General features: G+C 40.6%; 1 protein-coding gene across 2 annotated transcripts in view; it reads right to left on the reverse strand.

Moving 5' to 3' along the window:
- LOC148542656 (EF-hand calcium-binding domain-containing protein 4B-like) overlaps positions 1 to 26026 on the reverse strand; it is a 71919-nt gene that overhangs the window by 42108 nt on the left and 3785 nt on the right. For both annotated transcript variants that reach the window (XM_088467430.1, XM_088467429.1), the window contains exons 2-8: positions 19140 to 19356; positions 12558 to 12669; positions 7731 to 7902; positions 6846 to 6992; positions 4772 to 4862; positions 3136 to 3231; positions 1151 to 1332 (exon numbers count right to left, since the gene is read on the reverse strand). In XM_088467430.1, coding sequence (XP_088323556.1) covers positions 1151 to 1332; positions 3136 to 3231; positions 4772 to 4862; positions 6846 to 6992; positions 7731 to 7902; positions 12558 to 12669; positions 19140 to 19346 — 1007 coding nt within the window. In that variant the 5' untranslated portion in view covers positions 19347 to 19356. The remainder of the gene's footprint in view (positions 1 to 1150; positions 1333 to 3135; positions 3232 to 4771; positions 4863 to 6845; positions 6993 to 7730; positions 7903 to 12557; positions 12670 to 19139; positions 19357 to 26026) is intronic.

The raw sequence follows: 26026 nt of genomic DNA on the forward strand, positions 1-26026 counted from the left end.
TGCTATTTCCACCACCAAGAAACAAAAGAGATAAATGCAAAAGCTCTCGATAATCGTCTCTTGGTTGCTGATTTTCCAGTGCATTTGGTAAATATTCTAACATTTCCTGTCGTAATCTGTTTAATACAGGATCTTGGAAGAGGGCAATATCCACTGCACTATAAATGTTTTAACAATACTTCTCCATTCTGAAAGTGGTTGAAAATTACAACTTCTGGGCCTCCAGAAGAACGGAATATACATGAGAAGACATCTGAAAGCAGATCTCCATTTGTGTCAGCTTCCAGTAAACTTCTGGGCGGCCACTAAACTACAACGTACAAAGCTAAAATTTGGTACACAAGTTACTACTTTATAATGGACAAAAATAGTCTTTGTGGAGGCATGATTCAAGCATCTTTGTTTTTGACAATGTTAAAGTGGACCACCCTACTGCACAAGAGGAATGGACATTGTGTAAACAGTGTTTGTGTGTCTAAGTGACTTTTTGAATGATCCCTACACAACTAAAGAGTGTAATATGAGTAATCTTGAAAATTCCCGTTATAACTATATTCTGGGTAGTTTGCAAAAAAGCAAAACTGCATTCCCATACATCATACGATCATTTTAAAATTGTGCATGTCTGATGGGAAGCTAGGTTAACAATTGGCCACAATCAGACCAAATGCAACCCCTTATGCAGGATACCTCTGATGGAATTAGGTGGATTATGGACATTCTTAGCTAATGTAGGCTAGGTGCACTCATTTACCTCATTGTATGCAATGTCAGGATTAAGAGTTCTCATTTATGGGAACATATCCTGATTTGCAGTGGGCAATAGAGCCTCTTTCTAGCCAGAAAACCAGGCTTCAATCTATACATTTATGTTGACATATAGTTAAAAGGTTAAACGCTACATGCTGTCTCTTCCATATAAATGAATGTTATCGTCAGCTCGTTTTGCTATTCCCTATATGAATAAAATTAAAGAAACATGACAGGATATATTCCATGCAAAAACCACCTTTGTCACATCTATTACACATCCATCCATCCATCTCCTATGGGTTTTATTAGCTAACTGAAAGTGTTTTTCTTTTAATGTTATACAATCTGCATATTGTATTCTACAATTGTTTTATTACTGTGTCTGTCTTTTTCTTACTGTTCATTTTCATGTTGAATCATTTTTTGCTTCATATCACTCAGACAGTCTTGCGCTTCGGACAGCTGGTCCCGTATTTTCTCCAGTTGAAGCTTCAGATCTTGGTTGGTACGTTTCAGCATTTCATTCTCTGATTTTGTTACCTGTTCTGTACTCTGTAGGTTATGAAGCTCTCTTTCCAGCTGTAGGTAGAGTAACAAAATATTCTAGCATATGGCATAAAGCACCCAACATGATTTGCAAGTGCCAAAGACACATTGGTCTCTGAATAGAAATATTGGCTAATAAAATGTTGTTTGTGGTTTAGGTAAGCACTGAATATTAATTTAAAAGTAAGTATCAATATCACTAATTAATTTGTTAGTAGACCACAACTATTCACATACAGTATTGCCAATGGTGAGAATTGAAAATCTTTAGCCACTGCCTTCCTATAGCCCATCAGTACCTACAGCCAGGGGCTGGCTGGCAACTTTTAGCCTGGGGGGCAAATGCATGCAGGCGGCCCTGGCAGAGGAGTAGCGTGTAGCCAGGGTGTCCGAAGAATATGCGTGCTACGGCGCTCCCCCCTCAAGTGTTCCAGGGAGGAGGTGGGTCCATATGGGATTAATGTAAGGTAAAAATAAAGATTAGGGCAGCCCCCTGTCGTAGTGCCCATATGCAGTGCCCCGTGTGCCACAGGAGACAACACCCTTATGCAGGCCTCCAGTAGTGCCCCCAGTAGTAATCCCCCCCCTGGTAATGCCCCCAGTAGTAGTAGTCCCCCCCTTTGTAGTGCCCCCAGTAGTAGTAGTAGTCCCCTTATAGTGCCCCCAGTAGTAGTAGTCCCCCACCCCCTTGTAATGCCCCCAGTAGTAGTAGTCCCCCACCCCCCTTGTAATGCCCCCAGTAGTAGTAGTCCCCCCCTTTGTAGTGCCCCCAGTAGTAGTAGTAGTAGTAGTCCCCTTATAGTGCCCCCAGTAGTAGTAGTCCCCCACCCCCCTTGTAATACCCCCAGTAGTATTCCCCCCCCTTTGTAGTGCCCCCAGTAGTGCCAGACCCCCCTTTGTAGTGCCCCCAGTAGTGCCAGACCACCCCCGTTGGCACACATAATAAAAAAAAAAAACAGTTACCTGAATCCCCGCTCCCGCCGCCGCCATCTGCTCCTCCGTCTGTCCTCCCGGGCCGGGCCGCTCTGCATTATGGGAGAGACGTCATATGACATCATGACGTCTCTCCCATTGCCCACTGCGGGAGCCGGAAGATGGAGCGGCTCCCGCAGTGGGCGCAGTGGCTGCTGCTTACAACAAACACACAGCTGCCGGAGCCGGCGGCTGTGTGTTTGGCAGTGTATAGCGCTGACCGAACTCCGTCCGGTCAGCGCTACACACGCGGTGCAGTCACAGTGACACAGACTGCACCGGCCCGCGGCCCGCATGACGCTGCGGCCCGGGGGGCACATGGCACCCTGCCCCGGCCCAGCCCGCCACTGCCTACAGCAATCTTTTCTGACAACCATGAAAATACTCTGTATGATGCATAGTCAGTCCCTTAGGGATTATGGATTTTAGCAGCTCTCATAGCTAAATGTTGATTACAAATATACAGTAAAAGTACATTAAAACTGATGACATGTGCAGTCATGTGATCACAGAGCAATACCTCCACCCATTTTAGCTTGAAAAACAAAACTGCTATTACTTCCCCTTTGGTGAGAGTTGATCTCTTAAGCCACAAACAGACACCTCTTAAAAACAAATGTGCCGGCTGGTTTTGTTTCAAAGTGTAATCAAGCAAAACTACCCGAAACACTTGTGTAACAATTGCGTTGCCAAAGAAATGTAATGAATGCTCTTTCAAGCTGAATATTTAGATTGATATCACAATTAGTATATATCTCGTTTTCATTACAATGTTATATTCTCTTTTATGCTTAAATCTACTTGTCCATTTCCCATAATACATTGCAATGAATTTATTTATGATGCTATGCGTTGAGCTCGTACCTCATTTTGGACAGAAACCAGTTGATGTACCTCTTTATTTTTCACATTAATCACATTTTTCATTTCTTGATTGTGGATGCTGCTCCGGACGTGACTCTAGTAAGGAAACCATTAGCAATAGTAAGATATTTATTATTATTTATTTTATTTATTACCAGTTATTTATATAGTGCACACATATTCCACAGTGCTTTACAGAGAAGATATGTCTCACGTCATATAGACAAGGAAGCACTGAGTTAAATATTTATGTGGAAATGGCTAAACTGTTTGGACAAGTGGAACACAACGTTAAATATTGAAATATTGAGGCAAGTGAACCTTTAAAAGCATTTTCTAGCTATAGAAGCTACTGAATTAAAATTTACTTTCTTAGCCTAATTTCAGAAGTGGATTATATCTGCAGCTTCTGTAAAGGTAATGTCTATGGATAGCTGTATGTTGTGATGGGAGCATAGTAATCCAGACCTTTTGCCAATGTTTTGAATATACACTGTCTAAAACCGTGATTTGTGTGTGTGGTCAGCTAATGTGTTTGTCCACAACCAGTGGTTAAAGCATATAGATCTTGTCATACATGACCTATGCAAGTCTCTACAAGACTAGGTGCCTCCTAGGAATCGAACACTTGCCCTAAATACATACTCGTTTATCATACTAGTTGGTAGAAAATGCTCTTATCCTCTTATGCCCCTTTCCAAGCTGTGCACGCAAGGTCTACAGAGGAGGATGCCCCCCCCCCACCACCACACCACCCAGCCCCAGCCTTCTGGTGCATATGATGGTGGTAACCCCATGTTAAAGGTGTGCATAAACTCTCTATTGTCAGATGATGGATGTAACCATAAGTTCTTCAAACCACATTATTTCCAAAATAAAGACACAGACCAAATTAATGCCAATCGAAAATAAAAGGTCAACTTTATTTATTACAATAATGAGTATGGTGGCAGAGGAAAGAACGGCAAACCACCAGCGCCAGCTTGACTTAGGCAAAAGACAAAAGATGTGCACAACTTACCAGGGTCAACTATCCCACAATGGTAAGTGAGCTACTTACAAGGGCCAAATCTCCCTTTCTAGCAAGTGACACTCATGTCAATATAATACTTGCAAGGGCCAACTCTCCCTTTCTAGCAAGTGAGACGGTATCCAACACCCATACAGATGCACCATTTTAGCCCTCCCGAATGAGAGGCACTGCTGACCCCAGTAGGGTGAAATCAACCTAACCTGTGCAATGAACGGGTGTGCACCGCTCCTTACTGCAGCAATATGGATGCTTTACAGATTGCCGGTCTTTTCCCGCCATGAAACAAAGCTGATACAAGACACAATAGGGAAGGAAGGGTAGGAGATCAGGATCAAATAGGCTAACTAACCTACAAACATTACCCATAAGCCCAGTAACCACTCCCCCCTTAATGACAAACAACATATCACTGTAACTTAGCAACTGACAATCCTAAATTAACACTCCTTTCACATTATTAACCCCATCCATCCCTGTCAAGAGGTTTATATGCCCTCTGTTCTATGCAAACCTTGGTTATTTTATGTAGTTCATTTGAAAAAAAAAAATAGTCAGCTGAATATTTGACATTTTCAACAACAAGAGGTGCAAATGATCCCATACCTCATCAGTTAATTTCTTAATCTCCTCAGACATTTGCTGTTCCATCTCTTCATATAAATGCTGTACCTCTTCATTATGTTCAGCAATCCTCCTGCCATGAGTAGATACATATTTTAGAATGAGTGAAATACATACATAAATAGATATAATACAGAAGTAGGGCTGAGGAGAGAACAGAAGGCAAATACTAGTTTCTCTACTGGCTTGCTTTATACAGTAACTTGAGTTCTTGCCAAGTTCGCTAGCTCCTATCCCAACACTCTGCAATCACTGATTGAAAACGGAGGTGTGACAAACAAGTTAGACCATCTTTTTCTTTAAATTTTGCATCTTATTTTCATCACAGTCACAGCAATACACCACTCAAAATGTACTAGAGTCGCAGGGCTGCAACTTTCACCGCACAGGAATTTGTTTTAAATTAGGGATGTGCGTCGTCCCCTGTGTTTTGGTTTTGGATCTGTATCTCCTTCAAGGTTTTGGATCTGGGTTTTGCAAAACCACCCTCAAGTGTTTTGGTTTTAGTTTTGGTTTTGGATCTGCATTTTTTAAATAAAAAATAGATAAAAAGTTTTAAAAACAACTAAAATCATGTAATTTATGCAATCCAAAACCCGAAATTTGGATTTAAAATCCGAATTCCGAACTGCAAAAAGATCAGAACCGCTAACCGGATTTAACCGAATCTCCTCACGAGATGAGAACCGCAGCTCGGGTTTACCCGGATTCATGAATTTCGGGTGGATTTGGATTTCTAGAGAACCGAACCACACATTTTAAAGACTTAAAAATGAAGCACAACAGAACTTGGTGTGAGAACAAGCCGTGGCCGTTGCATCATAGCACTTCGTATACAGATTCATACTCATTCACACACAGGTGTACAAATATTGCTCATTAAATTGAGTAGTTTAATCTAGCAAAGTAGTTTTGTCACTTCCAGTTGTTTTATTTATGCAAATAACATGCACATTTTGAGCAAGAAAGACGCTCAGCGTGGCCGAGTCGCCTGGGACCTGGTACACTGAAAGTGGCTAAAGCCACATTGTATGAGTACACTTCTAAAGTTATTGAATAAAGGAGTGCAAGCTGATGGGTGACACTGGATGTCTAACTTTAATTAATTAACATGGGAGAGCAAAGTTTAAGCGTGATGGGTTTTAAAAGTGCCTATTTTGTGCCATTATATGGTCACAAGGATCATCTGTAATGAGCTAATCTGTTCATTACCAGAAAGTGTATAAGTGCTGGAATTAATGATGCAGAGACTTGTAAAATGTTGTAACAATTTCTACTGTCTTCCTTAAATGTGATTCTGGTATATCTTCAATACGGGATGAATTCAGGATCCAGGCGGTGACCATCCGGATGGCCAAAATGCCGACTTCGGAATCTCGACGGTCATCACAATACCAGCTCCAGAATCCTGATGATGAGTATCAGGGTTAGGGTTAGGCACTAGAGGGTAGGTTAGCGTTAGACTGCGGCACGGGATGGTTAGGGTTAGGCTGTGGGAGGGGTGGGTTAGGGTTAGGTTTACGGTTAGAATACTTACCAAAATACGTAGGGATTTTGGCCATCGGAATTCCGCTGCCGGTATTGTGATCTCCTGGATGGTCACCGCCGAGATATTATACCCAACCGCTTCAACACAAGTATTGTGAAAAATACAGCAATAACAAAACCGTAGAACATACACTTTATTAATAGTAGTTACATGCAAAAACATATAAGGGAAAAAATATATCACAAATTAATTTCTGTGACCCTGGTTCCTTAAGCAATTTTATATCGTTAGCAAAATGAAATAGCATAATCTGGCCTAACTTTGTGGGAACATACTGAGAAAAGGGAGGGAGGGTTCACATGTATACATTTATAGTCTGCAGGGGGGCGCCGAGGACTGGTGGGGAGGGGAGCTTGAGTTCCACAACCTCTCTAGGACCACTTTAAGCACTGCTGTACAGCAGTAACAGAGGGTGTGTATAGCATGAGTTTTTGCTTTTGCTTGAGGTCTATGCTTTTAGGAAATGGTGCAGGTATTTAATTAAAATCTTTAATTAATTTAACTTACTTTTTTAGCATAATCTCCAGAGTTTCCTTTTCTTTTCTGGCATCTTTGATTTGAGATGTCACTTTTTCCAAGAATTCTTCTAGGTTCTCCAGCAAATGAGGTTCTTCCTGACTGAGCCTGGTCCACAGTTTCCAAATTTCACTTTCACTTAAATAGTAAAAATGTAATAGATTTTAGAGGTATATTGTTTGTTTGAGGTTTTTTTTTATACACAAGATAATAAAAATCATTTGGAGAGATATATGTTGGTGTTTAATGACAGACATTATATTATACATATACTTGCATTATAAAAGTAGAGACTCTAAAGTGTAGGGTAATTTCCCTTACCACTTTGTAAGATTACAGAAGTGTAACTGGGACAGCCCTAAATTGATTGATTTGTAACGAATCAAGATCTAATAAGACCAATAATAATTATTTTATATGTCTATTTTTTGTCTGCAACTCTGCTTATTCCAAGCAAAATCAAGTAATTATTCACCATCTAAGATATATGCAAAACAGTAAATATAAATTGGGAACCATTAAGGGTGTAAAAGTTGCATAATGTATTAAAAAAAGTTACATTCATTTAATCGAAATTTTGGTAAGAGATTAAAATAGGAAGAATTTGTCTAATTTATGAAAATATACTTTTCTTTATGATTAGCTAAATATGACTACCTAGTGTAATATGTAATACTAGTTATGCACCCGGCATGCAATAAAAAGTGTACGATGAACTCTTGACTCATAATGAAGGTCATCAACATAATTAAATAACAAATGGCAAATTGTCATTGACTTATGTACGTAAATAGTCATTTGGTAAGCAAAATAATAAAAAAAAAAGAAAACAACTCAGAAGCAATGATACTGTAGGGACTGCAGTGAAATACATACTCTTCAAAAACATTGTGTGCTCCTAGATGTTCCATAAAGGACTTAAATTGTTTCCTTTCTTCAGTGGCTGCTTCCTCTAATGACGGAGAGCTAGGAAACTCTGTGATTCTTTTTGTAGATTTTCTTTTTCTTGTTTGATTCCATTGACTCCTACCTGAATTCATGAAACTTTCTGTAAAAAAACCCACCAGAGAAGCCACAATCAAAGGCAGCACAAGGCTTTTTTTTTGGCAAAATACAAAGAGTTTAAACAGTGTCCTATTCTATAGTATCAGGATCCAGTGAGGGCTGTGCTGTGAGTAGTAATGTAATTTATGAATGTTCACTTATAAAGGAATCTGATACAAAACATGGAATTTACAGATCAGAGCCTACGCTGCAGAAGACATGTTTATTTCTGCTCCACCAGTGCTACTAAGCCGATTGCAAGCTTCCAATTCTTATTACCTCTAGCCCTGATAATAATTCCCCCACCATAGATGTTTATCTTCATCGCCACTGCCAGCTGTATTACACCTCCACTATGACTGTATCACAGGAAGTCAAAAAGTGAGAAGACTTCTAGCATTGTAAAGAAGGATTTGGGGTATTACCTGTACATTATTTTAAAGTGAATGTGATCTATAGAGATTAATCACATTAACATTATAAATGAACACAAATGTCCTCGCTTAGTTAATAAATATAGATATATTTTAGTTTAGTCAGCAAGTGTGACCCATGTTCCCCGCCTCCTTCAAGTTACAAAATCCATGTTTAACATACTGAAAAGGTTTAACCTTAATTATCCTACATCTTTAATTATTTTCTGTTACTTGATTAGTGTAAATCTAATTAGCATGTTTGTTCCAGGACCTTTAGCTCTGGACCTGGTAGAGCCTCCTCCACTGAGCACTGGGGGAAGGTTCAAATGACCAATATACCCAGGGCTTGATTAACATTTGTAGGGGCCCCTGACCAACTAACAGTTGTATACCAATACAATTGTCAATTTTGATATGCTGGCAATGTTATTAAAAAGTATAACACTCCAAGCACATGGGCAGGAAGAGGGGAAGTTACACATTGGCATGAGAAATAGTGTTACAAATTCTCAGTTGTGGTGGAGTCTTGTGGTGTTACAAACTGATGCTGAAGTTTCCTATGTCCTCATGGAAGACTATTTGGAGCACAATTTGTGAACCATTTACCAATTCACAGTACAGAGTGTGAGCATGTTGAGCAGAGCACATCCAAGTATATTAGGTCGACCTGCCGAAAGCTGGGAGACGGTGTGCAAAGTTGCCTGTCTGAGGAGGCAATACAAACACAAAACATTAATACAAATTATAAACTGGCCTCCATGCACTAAATAATCCATAGGGAGAGATGTATCATATCTTTGCGAGAGATAAAATGGAGAAATTTCCCACTGCAGCCTACCAGCTTCTAACTGATTCAACCTCCACTTTATCTCTCGCCAAGGCTTGATACATCTCCCCCATAATATGAGCAGGCACCACTGACTGGGATCAGACATGTGATAGATAATTGGTAAAGAAATGTTAGAAGTTTATAGAAAGCCAAAGTATCATTAGTGCAAGGTACTGTGTGGGCGTGTCAGGGATGTGTCAGTGATGTGTGACGTGTCTGGCTGCTTTTCCAGGATGAATGAAAAACAACAGGGGCCGAACCTCCAATCCCCAGCCATGTACTAATGTAGCTGATTGCTGTTTTTTGCATTTGTCTCTGCAGGAGTGACTGTTCATAGGGATTTCTGCTTACAACTGACATGAGACTGGTGTGGCTGTGCTATTGGCCTCTAATTGCTGAATTTACTCTTTAGCATTCTGTTGTGTTTGGTGAATCTGTAAAAATTGCAGAATTCTTATGTTGCAACAGCAATTTCTGTGAAAGGATGTTCTCACAGTCCAGTCACCTGTGTTTGAGATATTGTGAATGTTTGTATCTGGACAAAACTACCAAAGCAGAGTAATTTTGGTTTATTTGGTTGGAAGCCATCTGACAACATGGCAAAATGAGGGCTATCTGGAAATCTTTTTCTAGACTTGCACCAGCAAAGGTTTGTGAGTGGAAAGACAATATGCAGTCAGGAACTAGAACCCTCCATTCATGCTCCTGTAAAAAGTTGACTGGGATAACACAAAGAAAGAATCTGATCCCAAATAATCTTCCATTGAGGCTTGATGAAGAGGCCAGGATACCCACACTTTTCCAAGATGAGGGTTACTCCCCATGTGTTCCCTAAACATTGAGTATAATTTATTAGAAGAAACCTTGACAATTTATTTGCTAGAACTCTAACTGGCTACTGAACAGAGCTTAAGACTTACCACTGCTAGCGCACGGTCTCTTGCTCTCCTTTATACACCGATCAGCCAAAACATTAAAACTACTGACAGGTGAAGTGAATAACATTGATTATCTCATTACAATGGCACCTTTCAATAAGTGGGATATATTGGTTAGCATGTGAACACGCAGTTCTTGAAGTTGATGTCTTTGAGAGCAGAAGAAAATGACAAGCATAAGGATCTGAGTAACTTTGACAAGGGCCAAATTGTGATGGCTAGATTACTGGGTCAGAGCATCTAAAAAATGGCTGGTGTTGTGGGGTGTTCCCATTATGCAGTGGTTTATATCTACCCAAAATGGTCCAAGAATGGTGAGCCGGTGAACCAGCAACAGGGTCATGGACGCCAAGGCTTATTGATGCACATGAGAGCGAAGGCTAGCCCGTCACAGAAAAGTTATTGTAGCACAAATTGCTGAAAAAAATTGAATGCAGGCTGTGATAGAAAGGTGTCAGAATACACAGTGCATCACAGCTTGCCGTAGATCAGTCAGAGTGTCCATGATGACCCCTGTCCACTTCAGAAAATGTCTACAATGAGCACATGTCAGCACAATGGGCACGTGGAGCAATGGAAGAAGGTGGCCTGGTCTGATGAATCATGTTTTCTTTTACATTATGTGGATGGCCGGGTCCGTGTGTGTTGTTTACCTTGGGAAGAAATGGCACCAGGATGCACTATGGGAAGTAAGCAAGCTGGTGGAGACGGTGTGATGCTCTGGGCAATGTTCTGCAAGGAAACCTTGGGTCCTGGCATTCATGCGGTTTTTACTTTGATACCTGCCACCTTCCTAAACATTGTTGCAGGCCAAGTAAACTCCTCAGTGGCAATGGGATTCCCTGATGGCAGTGGCCTCTCTCAGCAGGATAATGCTCCCTGCCACACTGCAATGGTTTGAGGAACATGCCAAAGGGATCAAGGTGTTGACCTGGCCTCCAAATTCCCCAGATCTCAATCCGATCAAGCATCTGCAGGATGGCTGGTAAAACAAGTCCGAGCCATGAAGGCCACACCAAGGAAATTTACAGGACTTAAAGAACCTGCTGTTAATGTCTGGATGCCAGATATGACAGGACAACTTCAGAGGTCTTTTGGAGTCAATGCCTCGACGGGTCACAGCTGTTTTGGTGGCACAAGGGGGACCGCCACAATATTAGACAGGCGGTTTTAATCTTACTTATGATTGGCGTATGCCCTTTATTTACTAGGTCACTTTTATAATATGGAATCAAATATGATGATTTATAAAATTAGTGTCAGCAAATGCAAATCATTAACAATTCTCTATAAAGCACTGTATAATATGTTGTCGCTATATAATAATAATAATAATAATAATAATAATAATAATAATAATAAAACAATAATATATGTTCTGCTATAAATAATATATTATTAATGTATAACAGTTTAAAAGAAAATAGGGTCAGGAACATTTTTTGGAACCATTTTTGCCATTTTCCTTATTATTATGAAACACCTGCATCTAAGTGGATGTGAACTAAGTGGACAATAGCAATTACCTGTAAACTCTGTAATGAAATGAAAATGATGAAATGAAAGTGTCCTTTGTGCTTTTGCTTTAAACAGTTAATTTACATGTAATGACAATCTCAATCTCTATTTAGAAACACGTATATATGGGATGCAGTCAGGAAGCCGACGGTTAAAATGCCGACCGCCAGCTTCCCGATTGTTTAATCCCGACAGGGGACTAATGATAGGTGAAATCCCGACACCAATCATTATCCCTACCACCGGGAGCCCGCTGCCTGGCATATCGAAAGAAGGTAAGCTGGTCGGCAGGCGCTGACCGCCGCGGGGAGGGTTAGGGTTAGGCTAGGGGAAGGGGGGGTTAGGGTTAGGCACCCCCCCTTCCCCGGGAGACTTAGGTTTAGGCTACGGGGATGGGGGGGTTAGGTTTAGGCATTTATGGGGGGTTAGGGTTAAGCACTTGGGGGGAGGTTAGTGTTAGGCACTCCTAAGGGAGGGTTAGGGTTAGAGGGGGAGAAGATTAGGGTTAGCCAGTGTACTTACCGATCAGGATTTAGATGCCTGCCGGTCTTCTGTCGGGATTTGAACCGCCGGGCATAGGTCCGGCGGTCATTCATACCGATCCTGTATATACATCTTCATAGCTTTTAAGCAACATTCCAAAATAATAAAGAAAAATCTAAAAATTTCCTTTGTGTATGGCAAAACTGAGCAAAATATAGGATATGTGGCTTATTTTCTATTTATTTATTTATTTTCTTATAACTTAAGTTTCAAATGGTGAGATTATAATAAAATAATTGTAATGGAGAGTCAGAGGTCTAAAAAAACAGCAGTGCTCCGATACGCATTTGCATTCATGTCCCCTATGTTTAGGTCATTGTAAAGACTATATGTAAGTGTCAGTGGAATTAGCCTTTAATTTATTTTAATGTAATTTAACTATATTTAATTTCATTTATATTTAGTTTGCACATACTCAGTCCTGAAGTGAACTCTTCATATGTTAGGTATCCTTTCCCTTCATTATTAAGTTCATCAAAGAGAAGTTCTAAGTCTTCAACAGTGCAGAAAATTACGTCACTGACTTTCTGAAAGACAAAATCAACACATTTTTAAATGAAGAATGTAGATAAAATTGTCTTCCCAACACAATAAAATGGTATTGTTTGGATTGTGTGCAAATTATGGTTATTATGCTTTTGTATCCTATGACATGCTTTCATATTAGTCGTATATATCACTACATAAAGGGAATCGGTATGAAATACTGACAGTCAGGATCCTGGCAGTCAGAATCCCGATGTCGGGATCCCAACAAGGTTAACATACCGACACTTGTTGGTGGGTATGCTAACTCTCGCCCTCTCCCTACCCTACCCCTAACCCCCCCTCCCCTGTGCCTAACCCTAACCTCCCCCCTAGTGCTTGAACCTAACCTACCCCTCCCCAATGTCTAAACCTAACCTTCCCTCCTTAGTGCCTAACCCTCCCCCTAGTGCTTAACCCTAACCCCCAACCCTGTAACTTACCTTCGGAATCCCAGTGGTTGGGAAGCCGGCCCCGGGATTCTGACCGGCGTCGGTATTCTGGCGCCGGTAATGTAAGCGTCGGCATCCCGACCGCCGGGATGCCGAACGCATACCACATAAAGTAAGTGCTGCTCATTCATAACATAGCAAGTTTCTTTAGTTATTTATTAGGCTTAGCTGTATGCATAAATAAAGTTTTCTTCATGTCGCAGTCAGGAGATTCTAATCCTAGTACACAAACTGATATTTTGACTGGTGAGCTGCACCTTATTTGCTATAATAACATCTACTTAAAGGGACATTATTATACTGTCACATCATCTGTTGTAAAAACAATATATGCTTTGTTCAGTAGCACTTTGCTGGTAAGACAATTATTTGTAATGATCTCTTATTCCTTATTCCTCTTATTCCTCAGAAGTGTGTTGTTTTCATGTCGTATAAAATTTGGCAACGTCTCATTGAAATGATGAGTTATATTGAGTTTTACTTTAATAATGCTCTATCAGCTTTTGTGAATAGATATCAATGTTCTAAATAACACAAACCCATCTTCTATCACCAGAGCTACCTGGTGGAGATCTGGGGGACTTGAGAATGGGATGCAGTCAATATCCCTCCCGTAGGTATTCAGGTGCTCAGAATGCTGGTGCCGGAATCCCGACACTTCTTAGAATCCTGGCGCTGGATCGCGACTGCTGGAATCCCAAAGGTAAGTAGTGGGGTTGGGGCAGGGGGGTTAGCGTTAGGGGTTAGGGGTTAAGGTTAAGCACTAGGGGGAGGGTTAGAATTAGGGGTTAGGAGTTAAGGTTAGGCACTAGGGGGAGGGTTAGGGTTAGGCACTAAGGGGGAGGGTTAGGTTTTAAGGTGCGGGAAGGGGGAGGTTAGGTTTAGGCACTAGGGGGGGAGATTAGGGTCAGGCACCAGGAAGTGAGAGTTTATTGTAGGGTTGGGAGAGGGGGAGGATTAGAATACTGACCAACAAATGTCGGTATTCTAACCCTGTCGGGATGCCGGCATCGGGATTCTGAGAGCCGGGATCCTGAGCGCCGATATTCCGTACCCCTCTCCTTGAGAGCTACCTAGAACATCTGCCACATCCATGAAGAGCCTTGCTAGTCACACAACACATCATATTGTATTGTTAGCTCCTGTTACCAATCACATAAAAAAGAACAGCCTATTAGCAAGTTTTCATTAGTGCACAGCGGCAAAGGAAAATATTCCAGTAACAGTTAAAGAATATAATTCCCCTTAAATCAGGTAAGCTGGGGCATTTGCCATGCCCAGTTAGACAATCACAGCATAGTTTAACAAAGCAATGGCATTGACATTTTTACTAAGTGGTTTTTCTGTTTTCTGATACCACAATAATTTGAGTCGTCCGTTTCTACATATTTTGCCAGTATTGCTTCTGCGACTTTATGAAAATACTGCTACAAGCCCTTCCCTTGTGTACAGTTGTGCGTCTTAATGTGCAAGGACTGAGATTCCCATTCTTTAGGTGCTTTAATACGGCTTGGTGAGTCTGTAGATGCAACCATCAATTGCACCAACACAAATCGCACCAGCCCCATGCTAGGTACAGGATGTTCATCAAAGTATGACCTCCAATGTGCACTAAATGAAAGAAAACTGTGCTGGCAAACCCAATTCACTAATTCACTAAACAGCCAATGTATTAAAAACCAGCATGTATATATTTATTGAAACAATGTAGTAGTAGAATACATATGTACTGTTTCATAAAGTACCAAACAAATGATACAATGTTGAAAAATACAAGTTACGGTATAAACATAGAAATTGCTAATAAAATGGGTGGTTGTATTATCTATACATGAAATAGCTTAAAAGTACATTGCAACATATATATAAAATAATTTCATTTCAATTATACAGCATGTAATAGCAACACCTGAAACATTCAGACATTTCATATATTCATCATATCTAGTGTAAAATAGTGTCCAGTAAAGTTAATGAATAAAAGTAATATCTGTCTCCAAATTAGATAAAATTTGCCAGTAATTAATAGTCTCCTAACAAAAAAGCTTATGTAGTATACCAGACCATGCTCCCAAAGTGTAAAATTGGATGTAGAAAATTTTACCTGCAATGCTGGTCAGATTGTGAGTAAAATGTCAGAGCGGGTATTACCCAAAGCCCACACTAGAACCAAAGATTGTGATTACTTCCAGCTGGTAGAATCTCAACAGTGTGGCAGCAGGCTGTCACTTTTTTAGCCGCTCCTCTCCTTGTACACAGGTGGTATGTGCAAGCTGTAGAAGCCCGTCGGCTTCCACAGTACAACGGTGGCTGTATGGTCAAAGAGTCTATCGGCTTGAATGTTATAGTGGCGGCTGAGCAGGTCTCAAAGATGTAATTGTTGGTATTAGCTTTGTTAGTGACAACAAGTGAGCTGGGCACAGTGGACGTAGAGAACGGGGAGCTATGCATTTTGTCCACCACTGTGGACTTTTTCAAGCTGAATGCCCATATACAGATCAGGCTCCATTTTATGAAGAACATTTAATGACATCATTGAATAATTGGAGTCCGGTTGGTTCATTGTTTCCGTCTATGATTCTTTCAGATAGATAGTTATCATTTCTCATTATTAAGCCCAGGATTCTTAGGTTCTAACCTATTATAATCCTTTCCCATTACACTCAAAATTTCAGTTTCCTTTTATGTTTTATGCACCAGGGAATAACATACTCTACACGACCTAAAATCAGTAATCTGGGTGTTAGTACTTAAGATTACCTATTTTGCTTGTTAGTACCTAAAAAGACCTAATTATGTTACTTAAGTTGAAACTTTATACTGTACATCACCCTGTGCAATTTGATTTCTGATATGGATGATACAACGGATGCCTGTGGCAGGTACATTGCTGCCATCATGGGTAAGATCACTTGTGAGGAACCGACTATACCGAATGTCATCCTATGCAAGGAGCTTCTGCAAACCAACCTCTCCAGTGTGTCCAATGCTGTGAGGGATGCCTTACAGGTGCTGTGGCCAGATGCAGAGAAAGAGGATAAGTTACGCATGTTCGTGAAAGATAGTGCAGCTTACATGCTGAAAGTGGGTGTGTAAAGGCTTTCCACCATTGAATGCTCCATGTCACCTGTCTAATGCAAGGGCTCCATCGGGTAGCTGAAGCAATTTGGGAGCAGCATTCTGTAGTCAACAAGATCATTTCTTCAGTGAAAAAGGTCTTTCAGAGAGCACCAAGTTGAACTGTTTTATTCCGGGAGAAGCTTCCATCGATACCTCTCCCTCCACAACCTGTAGTGACACTGTGGGGGGGACCTGCACTCAGCCGCAACTTTTCCCACCTAGAATGTGCAATCAAGCTGGAAGAAGCAACTGCCCCAGTGACAGAAATGCTTCAGCTCATGCAGGGAGTGAGGAACAAAGTGGCTCCTGGACCAGCTGGGGCGTCCATAGCCAAGAAGTTGGAGGCTGTCCTGGCACGCAATCCCGATTTCAAGAAGATTGAAAAAGTGGGACTTGTTTTCTTTGGTGAGAGAGTGCAAGAAACACTGCCTCGGAATCCTGTGGAAATAGCAGCCATGAAATCTGCACCCCTTACCTCATATGACGTGGAGCACAGTTTTAGCGCATTCAAGCAAATTTTAACGGAAGACAGAAGAGGTTTTACTCCTAAAAACCTGTCAAAGTATTTCATTGCTCAGTGTCATATTAGAAGTAGGAATGTTCTAACCTAGGAGTTTCAAATGAGTAGATTTCATATATGACAGTGTTTCACACATACTGGTATATTATATTTCATTGTTAAGCCTCATGATAAGAGTTTCAAATGAGTAGGTTTTATATGTAATTCAGATATAATAAAAGCACAATGTATTAAACATAATGATATGTTGTGCAGTTTTTTTTTTCCATACAACTAAATATTTTAAAACCTATAAAATCCTATATTAGTTTTTTACATCCTAAAAATTTGAGGCCTACTCATTATACTGAGTAGCACTGATCATGTAATTTATATATATTTTATATCACATCATATAGATAGCACATCTTGATAAAAAAATACCATCATATAAGAAACAAATAGCATGAACAGACAAAATAATTCAATTAATCCTCCAAAGTGAGCGATTATACATTTGAGTTCACAACCACTTCAGCGACACACCCATGACACTCCACAACATGCTCATATGACCAGGGGCACAGAGGGGGGGGCATGTACTAATTGCCCATGTCTGCTGCGGCTCCCTCTTACCTCTCAGCAGCCCAGCACATGCTGCTGTGTGCTGGGCTGCAGTGGCAGTCTCCTCTGAATGTGCGGGGGTGAGGGGGGAGAGATCACACTGATCGAGCCCCCCCTGGATTTACCCCTGGCTGAGAGGCTCACAGCACCCCTTTCATCAGTGCACTTCTCCCATAATTAGATCATGCCCCCCGAGTGTAACAGGGCCCAGGCCAGCTATCTATGGCCCTGCATAAGACGGACCAAACTCTGACAGACATGAGACATAAGGTTCAGTGGATTCTGCTGATGAGAGCTTACAGTCTAGAGGGATGGGGCAGAGGGAAGCAAGAGGAACAGGTAGGAGAGAGACAGGTGGGACAAGTGGTAGCGGGAACAGCAGTGGTAGCGGGAAAGCAGCTAGCAGGAGGTTGCAGTATCTAGGCGGGAAATGACAGAGAGTAGATCAGGATTGTGGAAACATCGAGGCAGAATATATGCAATGTAGTGTGGATTCAGAACCGCTGGTGGGCAGCAGGAGACAATGTAGCAGAGCAGTGGTGACATGGAGTATGCATGGCATACTTGCCCACTTATATTTTTCCTCTACGGAAGAAGCACGGAGACTAGATGCTGGTGAGTGGTGATGGGGGCGAGGCCAGACCATCTGCATCATTAAGCCCTGCCCTCTCAGGGTAAAGTGCTGTGAATGGTGTATATTAAAATAGGAGGTGGGGCCAAATTATACTATTCTCATAGAATCACATCATTATGCTCCGTCCCCTACTCATAGACCGCTGATCCCTGAGACAATTCTCCCCATTTGCCCACTCGCTAGAAAGTGGGAGGGATGCAGGAGAAGTGTCTACTCTTCCGGGGGTGGTGCCTACTCTTCTGGGGGTGCGGAGGGTTACCCAAAAAATCAGGAGCCTCCCGCAGGTTCCGGGAGAGTGTGGTGCATGGAGTGTGCTAAGAATGAACAAGAGGGAGGAGGACCATGCTGATGACATCTTACATTCTAGAATGTTACATTTTCTCCATTTTTATTGAATTGGTAAATCAGACACACTTTTTACCATGTGGAGGTAACTTAAGGCTACATACCTATAATTTTTTATTGTTCGCTAAAATGTAAATGCAACTCCTATTAAATGCATACACATTTCATTTCATATGTGTTTGCATTCATTTTATGAATATTAGAGGTGAATGTAAAGATTTCAACTGTTTTAAAATACGTCAATCACACTAAAATGGAGAAGGTAGAGTTAAAAGAGTCTCCGCAATGCAAGCCAAATAAAATGCATGGAAAAATGCAAATATGTATGGTCTGACTCTACATACATCTCACATGCTTTACTTGCCTCCAGCCCGTCCTGTTAGCTACCAGAACCATTATTCTGGTACAAATATGGTGCTGGTGGCATATTTCATATAAGATAATGCTGGTAATATGGCACATGTGCAAGAGTATAGTATCAGGAGTCTTTCTGATTCTTTGTACATGAGCCACATCCAGTCCTAAAATACCATAGGTTTACAAGCACAATAAAAATATATGTTCAGATTATAAATTATACTGTAAATCCAATCTGACACCACATAACTAAAAGTTCCAAGTGGACCCTTAAAGGTAACCCTGTCACTTGTGAGGATACTCACGTGGCCAGTTACATCTGCTTCATATTACTGAATATGAAATTATTAATTCATGATCACAGGTACACATTTCAGTGCTTGGCCTAATTAGTGATACGATTCAGTTTTTACATTGATAAGACTATATTCTTGAAATTACCTTCATGTCATCACGTGTGATAAATATGTTACTGTTTGTATCATCTTCTGAAAATAATCTTTGTATTTTTTCAGCCACTTCATTAAAAACAGCATCTTCTTCACTTCTTGGACTTGTCTCCGTTATACTGTCATCTGTGTCTTCCTGTTTGTACATGAGTCTTCGGGATGAACCCATCTTTCTCCCTTTTGTTCTTTTCCTATCCATGCTGTTTAAGCTGTTGAATAAATAAAGAAAGTCACATACAGTATAAAGCTGTCTAGGCCTGAACAAATTTGCCCAAATGTGAGGACCCAAGGCCAAAAGTTTAGAGCTGGCAATTTTGTGACAGTTTGTGATTCAAGGCACAACATGTAGGGTTGTAGTGATGTAAATTGGTAGGTAACCTAATACTATACCTAGTGTATGCTAAGCAACCCAAATATTTTACACCATCACATATTACCAGTCTGTACCCTCTGACTAGCAATCAGCTTTAACCCTCCATTGTACACTACTACCCGTGCCTTCCAAAATAAATATTGCAACCCAATGTCCTCCATCACAGGTATTGCTAGCCTGTTACATTGCGTAAAACTCTCAGAAGCAGGATTATGTGTACAAAGTTGTTTTACTGTGGCCAGAAGAGCATCATATGGAAATCCTCTGTGACTCAATACTTTGGCTATAAGACCTAGTGGTCTGCAACAAAAGAACTGTCCCTTACAGTGTTAATTAAGCCTGCCACTGAAATGTAGGAGTCTGTTTCGGTAAGTGAAGGATTCATTATATAATGGGCTCATATTTGGGAAAAGGATTTAAATGTCCAAATACAGTAAGAATGCTATGGTCCCAGACCGTGAGCAGAATTTAAGATTCCATATGGAATAACAATCAGATTTACTTGCATTATAGTAGACTATCCAGCATATTCTTTGATTACCAAAATAGGGTCAGGAAGCAATTTTTCTGGCCGTCTGTAAAATCACTACATCCCATTCTAGCCAAGTGTATTTCATACTAGTTGGTAATCTGTCTGGATAATAAATATAACTGAGAATGGCACTGCGCTATTTATAATAGAAAACTTGACATGACAGAATCAAACAAAAGACACTTATAAAAATCAGTATTTAATTGATGACTAACATCATAAAAAGAAGTAAAATATTACATACAGATCAATGCTGATATAAAATACAATAGTTTATTATTCAGTGTACATAATAAAATCCTGGCTCTTGCCAAATAAATATAAATGTATATATATCTCCACAGATAAATTTGGTATGCTGGCTGCAGAGATAGTATAATGTTGATTAATAGCCGCGATCCAATATTATGAGGAGGAGACACCCCCTTTTTACCTGTATGAGAAAATGTACAGTGCAGGGCTCAGCATGAGTTTTGAGAAGCTGGAAGGTGCATAAAACTATACTACATGGAAATTTCCCATGGAGATGCAGGTGAAGCAGGAGAAGTTATGGAAGGACACTGGCACTCCTTGTGATAATTCAACTCTGAAGATGTAGATAGAGCAACACTATACGGACAATTGGTCTAGCAGTGAAATCACTCATTGATTATTCCATTATACGCGGTAAAGTGTGGATGATATGTAGGTAACTACGCAAATTGCTTATGAACATAAAGGGCTAATGAGAAGAATTAACATGAGGCACACATTATATGCAACAAAGTTTAGTGCATGTAAGAGCATGAACAAATACATAGACAGAATGTTATCCTTTTCTCAGTAATTGACTTCAGTGGGCATCATAATAGAGGACAAGGTGATTGCAATGGCGATGCTGTAAAGTTTTACGCAAGAGAATGACTACTTGTACAGTAGTAGCCTTAGAGACAAGCACTACAAAGCTAACCACAGACACTGTACATGCTAAATTATTGCAGTTTCAAAAGCAAATGCATGCAGAAATAAATTCAGAAAAGTCTTTAAGATACAATAGTTGGTGTCACAAAGCAGGGCAGACTTCCGCACCACTGGGTCACTTACCGATCCTGAGCCTATCTGTGTGTTCCTATTTTTCCTATTGATCTCCTCCTGTTACCCTGTGGTTGACAGTACCCTAATACACCATGGTACAGTTACTCTTAGGATGAATCCCCTGACACTACGCGTTGGAGCTCTTCATACTGAGAGGATTTATTTCCTAGTTATTCCGAAGGCTACTCAACCACTGGTTTTGGGCCTTCCATGGCATCTTCAAGTTGAATGGTCATCTATGAAGATGTTGTCATGGGGAAGAGCCTATTTAAACTCCTGTCTCCAGAAAATTATCCTTCTTTGATCATCTGAAAGTTCTACAGCAGAGAAATTACCACTTAAATACCATTCCTATTTGGACGTATTCAGTAAGCAAGGGACCAATACTCTTCCTTTCCACCCATCCATTCCTCCTTTTCCTACACTTTCCTTCTCTGTTTCTTCCTTTCTTCTTTCTTTGACTTCTACTACTTTCTAAAATAAAAAAAATAAAAAAAGTCAGGAGACAACTAGGCTTCATTTTGTCTAGCTTATTTCACTTATTACGAAAATTGCTTTCTTCTCTTGTTTATACCTATGTCTGTTAAACTATGTAAAATATAGCACTGAAGGCATAGGATGATGATTCTCTCTGTTAGCTAGGCCGTATAAAACGCATAATGAACAAGGACTTTTCATCCTACAGGATGTTCAAATGGTACTTTTTCTAAAAGGACATTTGAATTCAAATTGAAACATTCATCTAATGTTAACCTGCAATGTCCGTGGAGTTAACCTTCATACTGCATTATATACCTTTGTTTATATACAAATCATACATCTTATATCCTTCAAGTGTATCTTCACATTTGTAAGTCTACTTTTGTCTCAATAAAAATATTGTTAAAGAAAAAAAAAAAGATGGTGGAATACGTCCATGTATAGACTACAGAGGTCACAAGGCCATCACGGTGAAGAACCACTATCTGTTACCCCTCATTACCGAACTTTTCGATCAGGTCAAAGGTTCCCCCATTGTCACCAAATTGGATATTCGAGGGGCCTACAACTTGATCCGCATCCGAGAAGGGGATGAATGAAAGACAGCGTTTAACACTAGGAATGGGCGCTATGAGTACCTAGTACCTAGTGATGCCATTTGGGTTGAGCAATGCCCCCACTGTCTTCCAACATATTATAGGATCTTCTTTACCACTCAGTAGTAGTCTATCTGGACGATATTCTTATTTTTTCCCAGGACCTTTCTACGCATCGAGCACAGGTCAAAGAGTTTTTTAGGCAGTTGCACCATAATCAATTGTTCTGCAAACTCGAGAAGTGTGTTGTCAAGGTTCCATCCATCTTATTTCTTGGATACATAATTTCTGGCTTTGATCTCCAGATGGATCCTGAGAAGGTGCAAGCGGTACTGTCCTGGACCAAACCTATTTCCTTGAATGCCACTCAAAGGCCACTTCGCCAGTTATTACCGTAAATTTATTTGGGGTTTTATCTACTTTGGTGGCTTCTATTATAGTCCTCCCCCAAAAAGTTGCTAATCCAGCTCATTGGCCTCCCGAAGCCAAATCTGCCTTTCAGCTGCTGAAACAATCCTTTATTACAGGTCAAGTACTAAAATAGGCAGATGTATTCCAAACTTTAATCCTAGAGGTGGTGCATCCTCAGAAGGGGTAGGAGCAGTACTTTCACAGAAGTCCGATGATAATAAGCTCCATCCTTGCAGCTTTTTCACAAATAAATTTTCACCTGCCGAGAGATATTTTCCAGTAGGCAAAAAGTAACTTCTGGCTATAAAACTAGCATTCGGGGAGTGGCGGTGCAAGATTTCCCATCTTTGTGTAGACGGACCACAAAAACCTGTTGTTCCTGAAGACCGCTCAATGTCTATCACCTAGGCAGTCTTGGGGGGCATTATTCTTCTCCTGATTTGACTTTATACTATTTTTCCAACCTGGTTCTCAAGGCCGATGCCCTATCATGTTCAATGTGTCCTGAGGGAGATTTAATCATCACTGAACAATGAAGCTCATTCAGAGCCAGTCGCTAGCAAGTGGCCGCTCGTTGCAGATGATATTCACTAATGTGCGCATGCGTGTAGTTCACAGTGCGCATGCGCAAACTAGTATGAGCGATCACAAATTTCTCGCTCACCCAGCAAAGACAGCGGAATTAGTGACAGGAGAGGCCATTTGTGGGTGGTAACAGGGGCAGGTCAGTAGTAACGGGGGAGTGGATTTGCGAACGCAGGCGTGCCAGAGTGTATTCACGCCATTTCTGGGTCGTGCATAATTAACAGGCAGCGTCATAGTTCACGTCACCTGGTTTCATTTTACACTGAACTGCTCGCAGTGCTTGTGGTAGGGTACAGACAACCACAAGCGCTGTGGTCAGGTTTGATGGATCCCAATGTACTGATGGTTGTATATACTTCCTGGAGATGACGTATGTAAGTGGGCAGCTAAAGACAGGCTGGTGGGCATCTAGAAACAAAAGGTGATCGCTCGCCCAGACATAGAGGGCGTGCTTTTGCCTTGCCATGCGATCACATGCCTTGACATCACTTAGCTGAATTTCCATACACTGGGAGCGAGCGGCCACAACTAGCAAGCGGGTCTGAGTCAGGCCCAATGTCCTCTGCTGAACCCTGCAATCTTCGCTTCTACCAAGCTATTTCCTGTTCTTCCACCAGGGAAAGCTTTTGTGGATCCCTCAGTTTTTCTTACAGTCTTCAGTCATCATCCCTGAGTACCAGAATTTCAGTCCCTTCCAGCTTTTGATGTTCCAGCATCTAACACTTCACTTCAGGATTTTGCAAAATTTGGAAGAGAGTACATTGTGCTCTAAATAAGTCCTCTTTCATATATGATATCTTTGTCATCAGGAAGAGAAATATAGAAGAATGGGATGAAAACACCGCGCTTCACTTTTGCAGCCAGAGGGTGACAGTAGATAATCCCTAAAAATATCCAAATAGCATATATACAAAACAAAAAGATTTCCCAGGCGCAATACGATATACCGTAGTTATATAATGTCTCTTGAAATACAGTCTCAGACGAAATTGAATTATAAGTCCAAAGTCCAATAATAAATCCAAAGTTGATTAGGGTGAGGGTGTGTTTTCATAAACTTCCAACACAGGTACAGTAGTAGAATGGTCTTCACACTCCCATATACAACATCAGGTCATATAAAAAGAGAAGGGAGAGAGACTATCATAGTGTAGTACCTTTTAATGGTATCAAACATATTATTGGTGTGAAACAAGTAAATAGCCATTGGAGAAAAAATAAGGACACTGAAACCTGTCTGGCTAAAACTGAAATTAAATTTATCTTTGATCTGAAAACATTGAAACCCAATGGTTTGAACATTGATTTTGAACTTAAGTGGTTTTTATGAGTTCTATACTAATTTTTACTATTTTTTATGGTCTTTTATATATTATATCCATTCAGATTTATTTATATATTTTATATTCAGTTTTTGGGTTTACTGGCGTTTTATATACCTATCTGTAAGTTTTTTATTTCCAAATGGGAATTTCAATGTAAAATCTACTTTTTAATTTCATGTATTGTAGTTTTTTAATTTATTTATTGTTTCTATGAACGCGTGATACTGGAATGACGTCTGCGTGTCACTCCGGATCTCTTATCTATGATATCCGCGTTCCACTGTAATTTTATGACTCCTTCTAACAAGCGGTCTTTGAATAATCATACCGCTAGATACAGCTTATCCATCCTCTGTACGAGACTGTAAGGGCAACAATAATACTCTAGATTTTCTATTTGTTCACACCCGACACTGGAAGTGACGCATGCGGGTCACCTGCCGGACCGGAAGTCTTGTTTGCGTTCCACACGAACGCGATTGCTTAAATGGCTCTGTATACAATTATGTTCATCTTTGCAAACATATATTGCATGTATTTTATTTCTATGCATGTTCACCCACTTAGGGGCTTTATTTTAATTGCAATATATAGGTTTTTGAAGTTCTTTTAGGATTGACCAATAGGATGCCTGGGGAGGGTTTATAAAGGATCTGAGTCCACAAGATCATTACACCTTGACAAAGACTCACATTTGGAGTTGAAAAGCGTTGGTGACACTGCTACAAGGCTGCACTCCAGGAGGTGGGAACGTTTCAGAGACACCAGAGTGTGCTGGGATACCACAGAATCTTGTTCCCAGGAAGTGCTATACAAGTGACTTTAGGTGTGCTCTGTACACCAACACCATCTGGTACGCCTTGAATTTTAAATTATCCTGTCGATGTTTATTTACTTTGTTTTATATTTAATATTCCATGAAAAGGTACTACACTATGATAGTCTCTCTCCCTTCTCTTTTTATATGACCCGATGTTGTATATGGGAGTGTGAAAACCATTCTACTACTGTACCTGTGTTGGAAGTTTATGAAAACACACCCTCACCCTAATCAACTTTGGATTTATTATTGGACTTTGGACTTATAATTCAATTTTGTCTGAGACTGTATTTCAAGAGACATTATATAACTACGGTATATCCTATTGCGCCTGGGTGATCTTTTTGTTTTGTATATCAGGAAGAGAAAACCTGTTCACAATCTTAGGATCAGAGACAGGGTCTGGTTTTCGACACACAACCTTCAGTTACGGGTGCCTTCCATGAAGTTTGTGCCTCGCTATATTGGTTATTTCCCACTTAACGTATACACAAGTACCGAAAGTTGTCCCCACCTAAAGAAGAAACTTGTGCCCTCGCGGGCTCGCTGCGCACACCATGCTTCAGGCTCGGTGGCTCGCTACGCTCGCCGCAAGATTTTATTTCCCCTCTATGCTCACTTGGATGGTAGGGAATGAAACTGGACACTGGCTTACTTTCTTATTGTTTACCAATTTCTTCAGT

This window comes from Taudactylus pleione, unplaced genomic scaffold (assembly GCF_031769625.1).
Source record: "Taudactylus pleione unplaced genomic scaffold, aTauple2 ptg000010l, whole genome shotgun sequence".
Taxonomy (NCBI): Eukaryota; Metazoa; Chordata; class Amphibia; order Anura; family Myobatrachidae; genus Taudactylus; species Taudactylus pleione.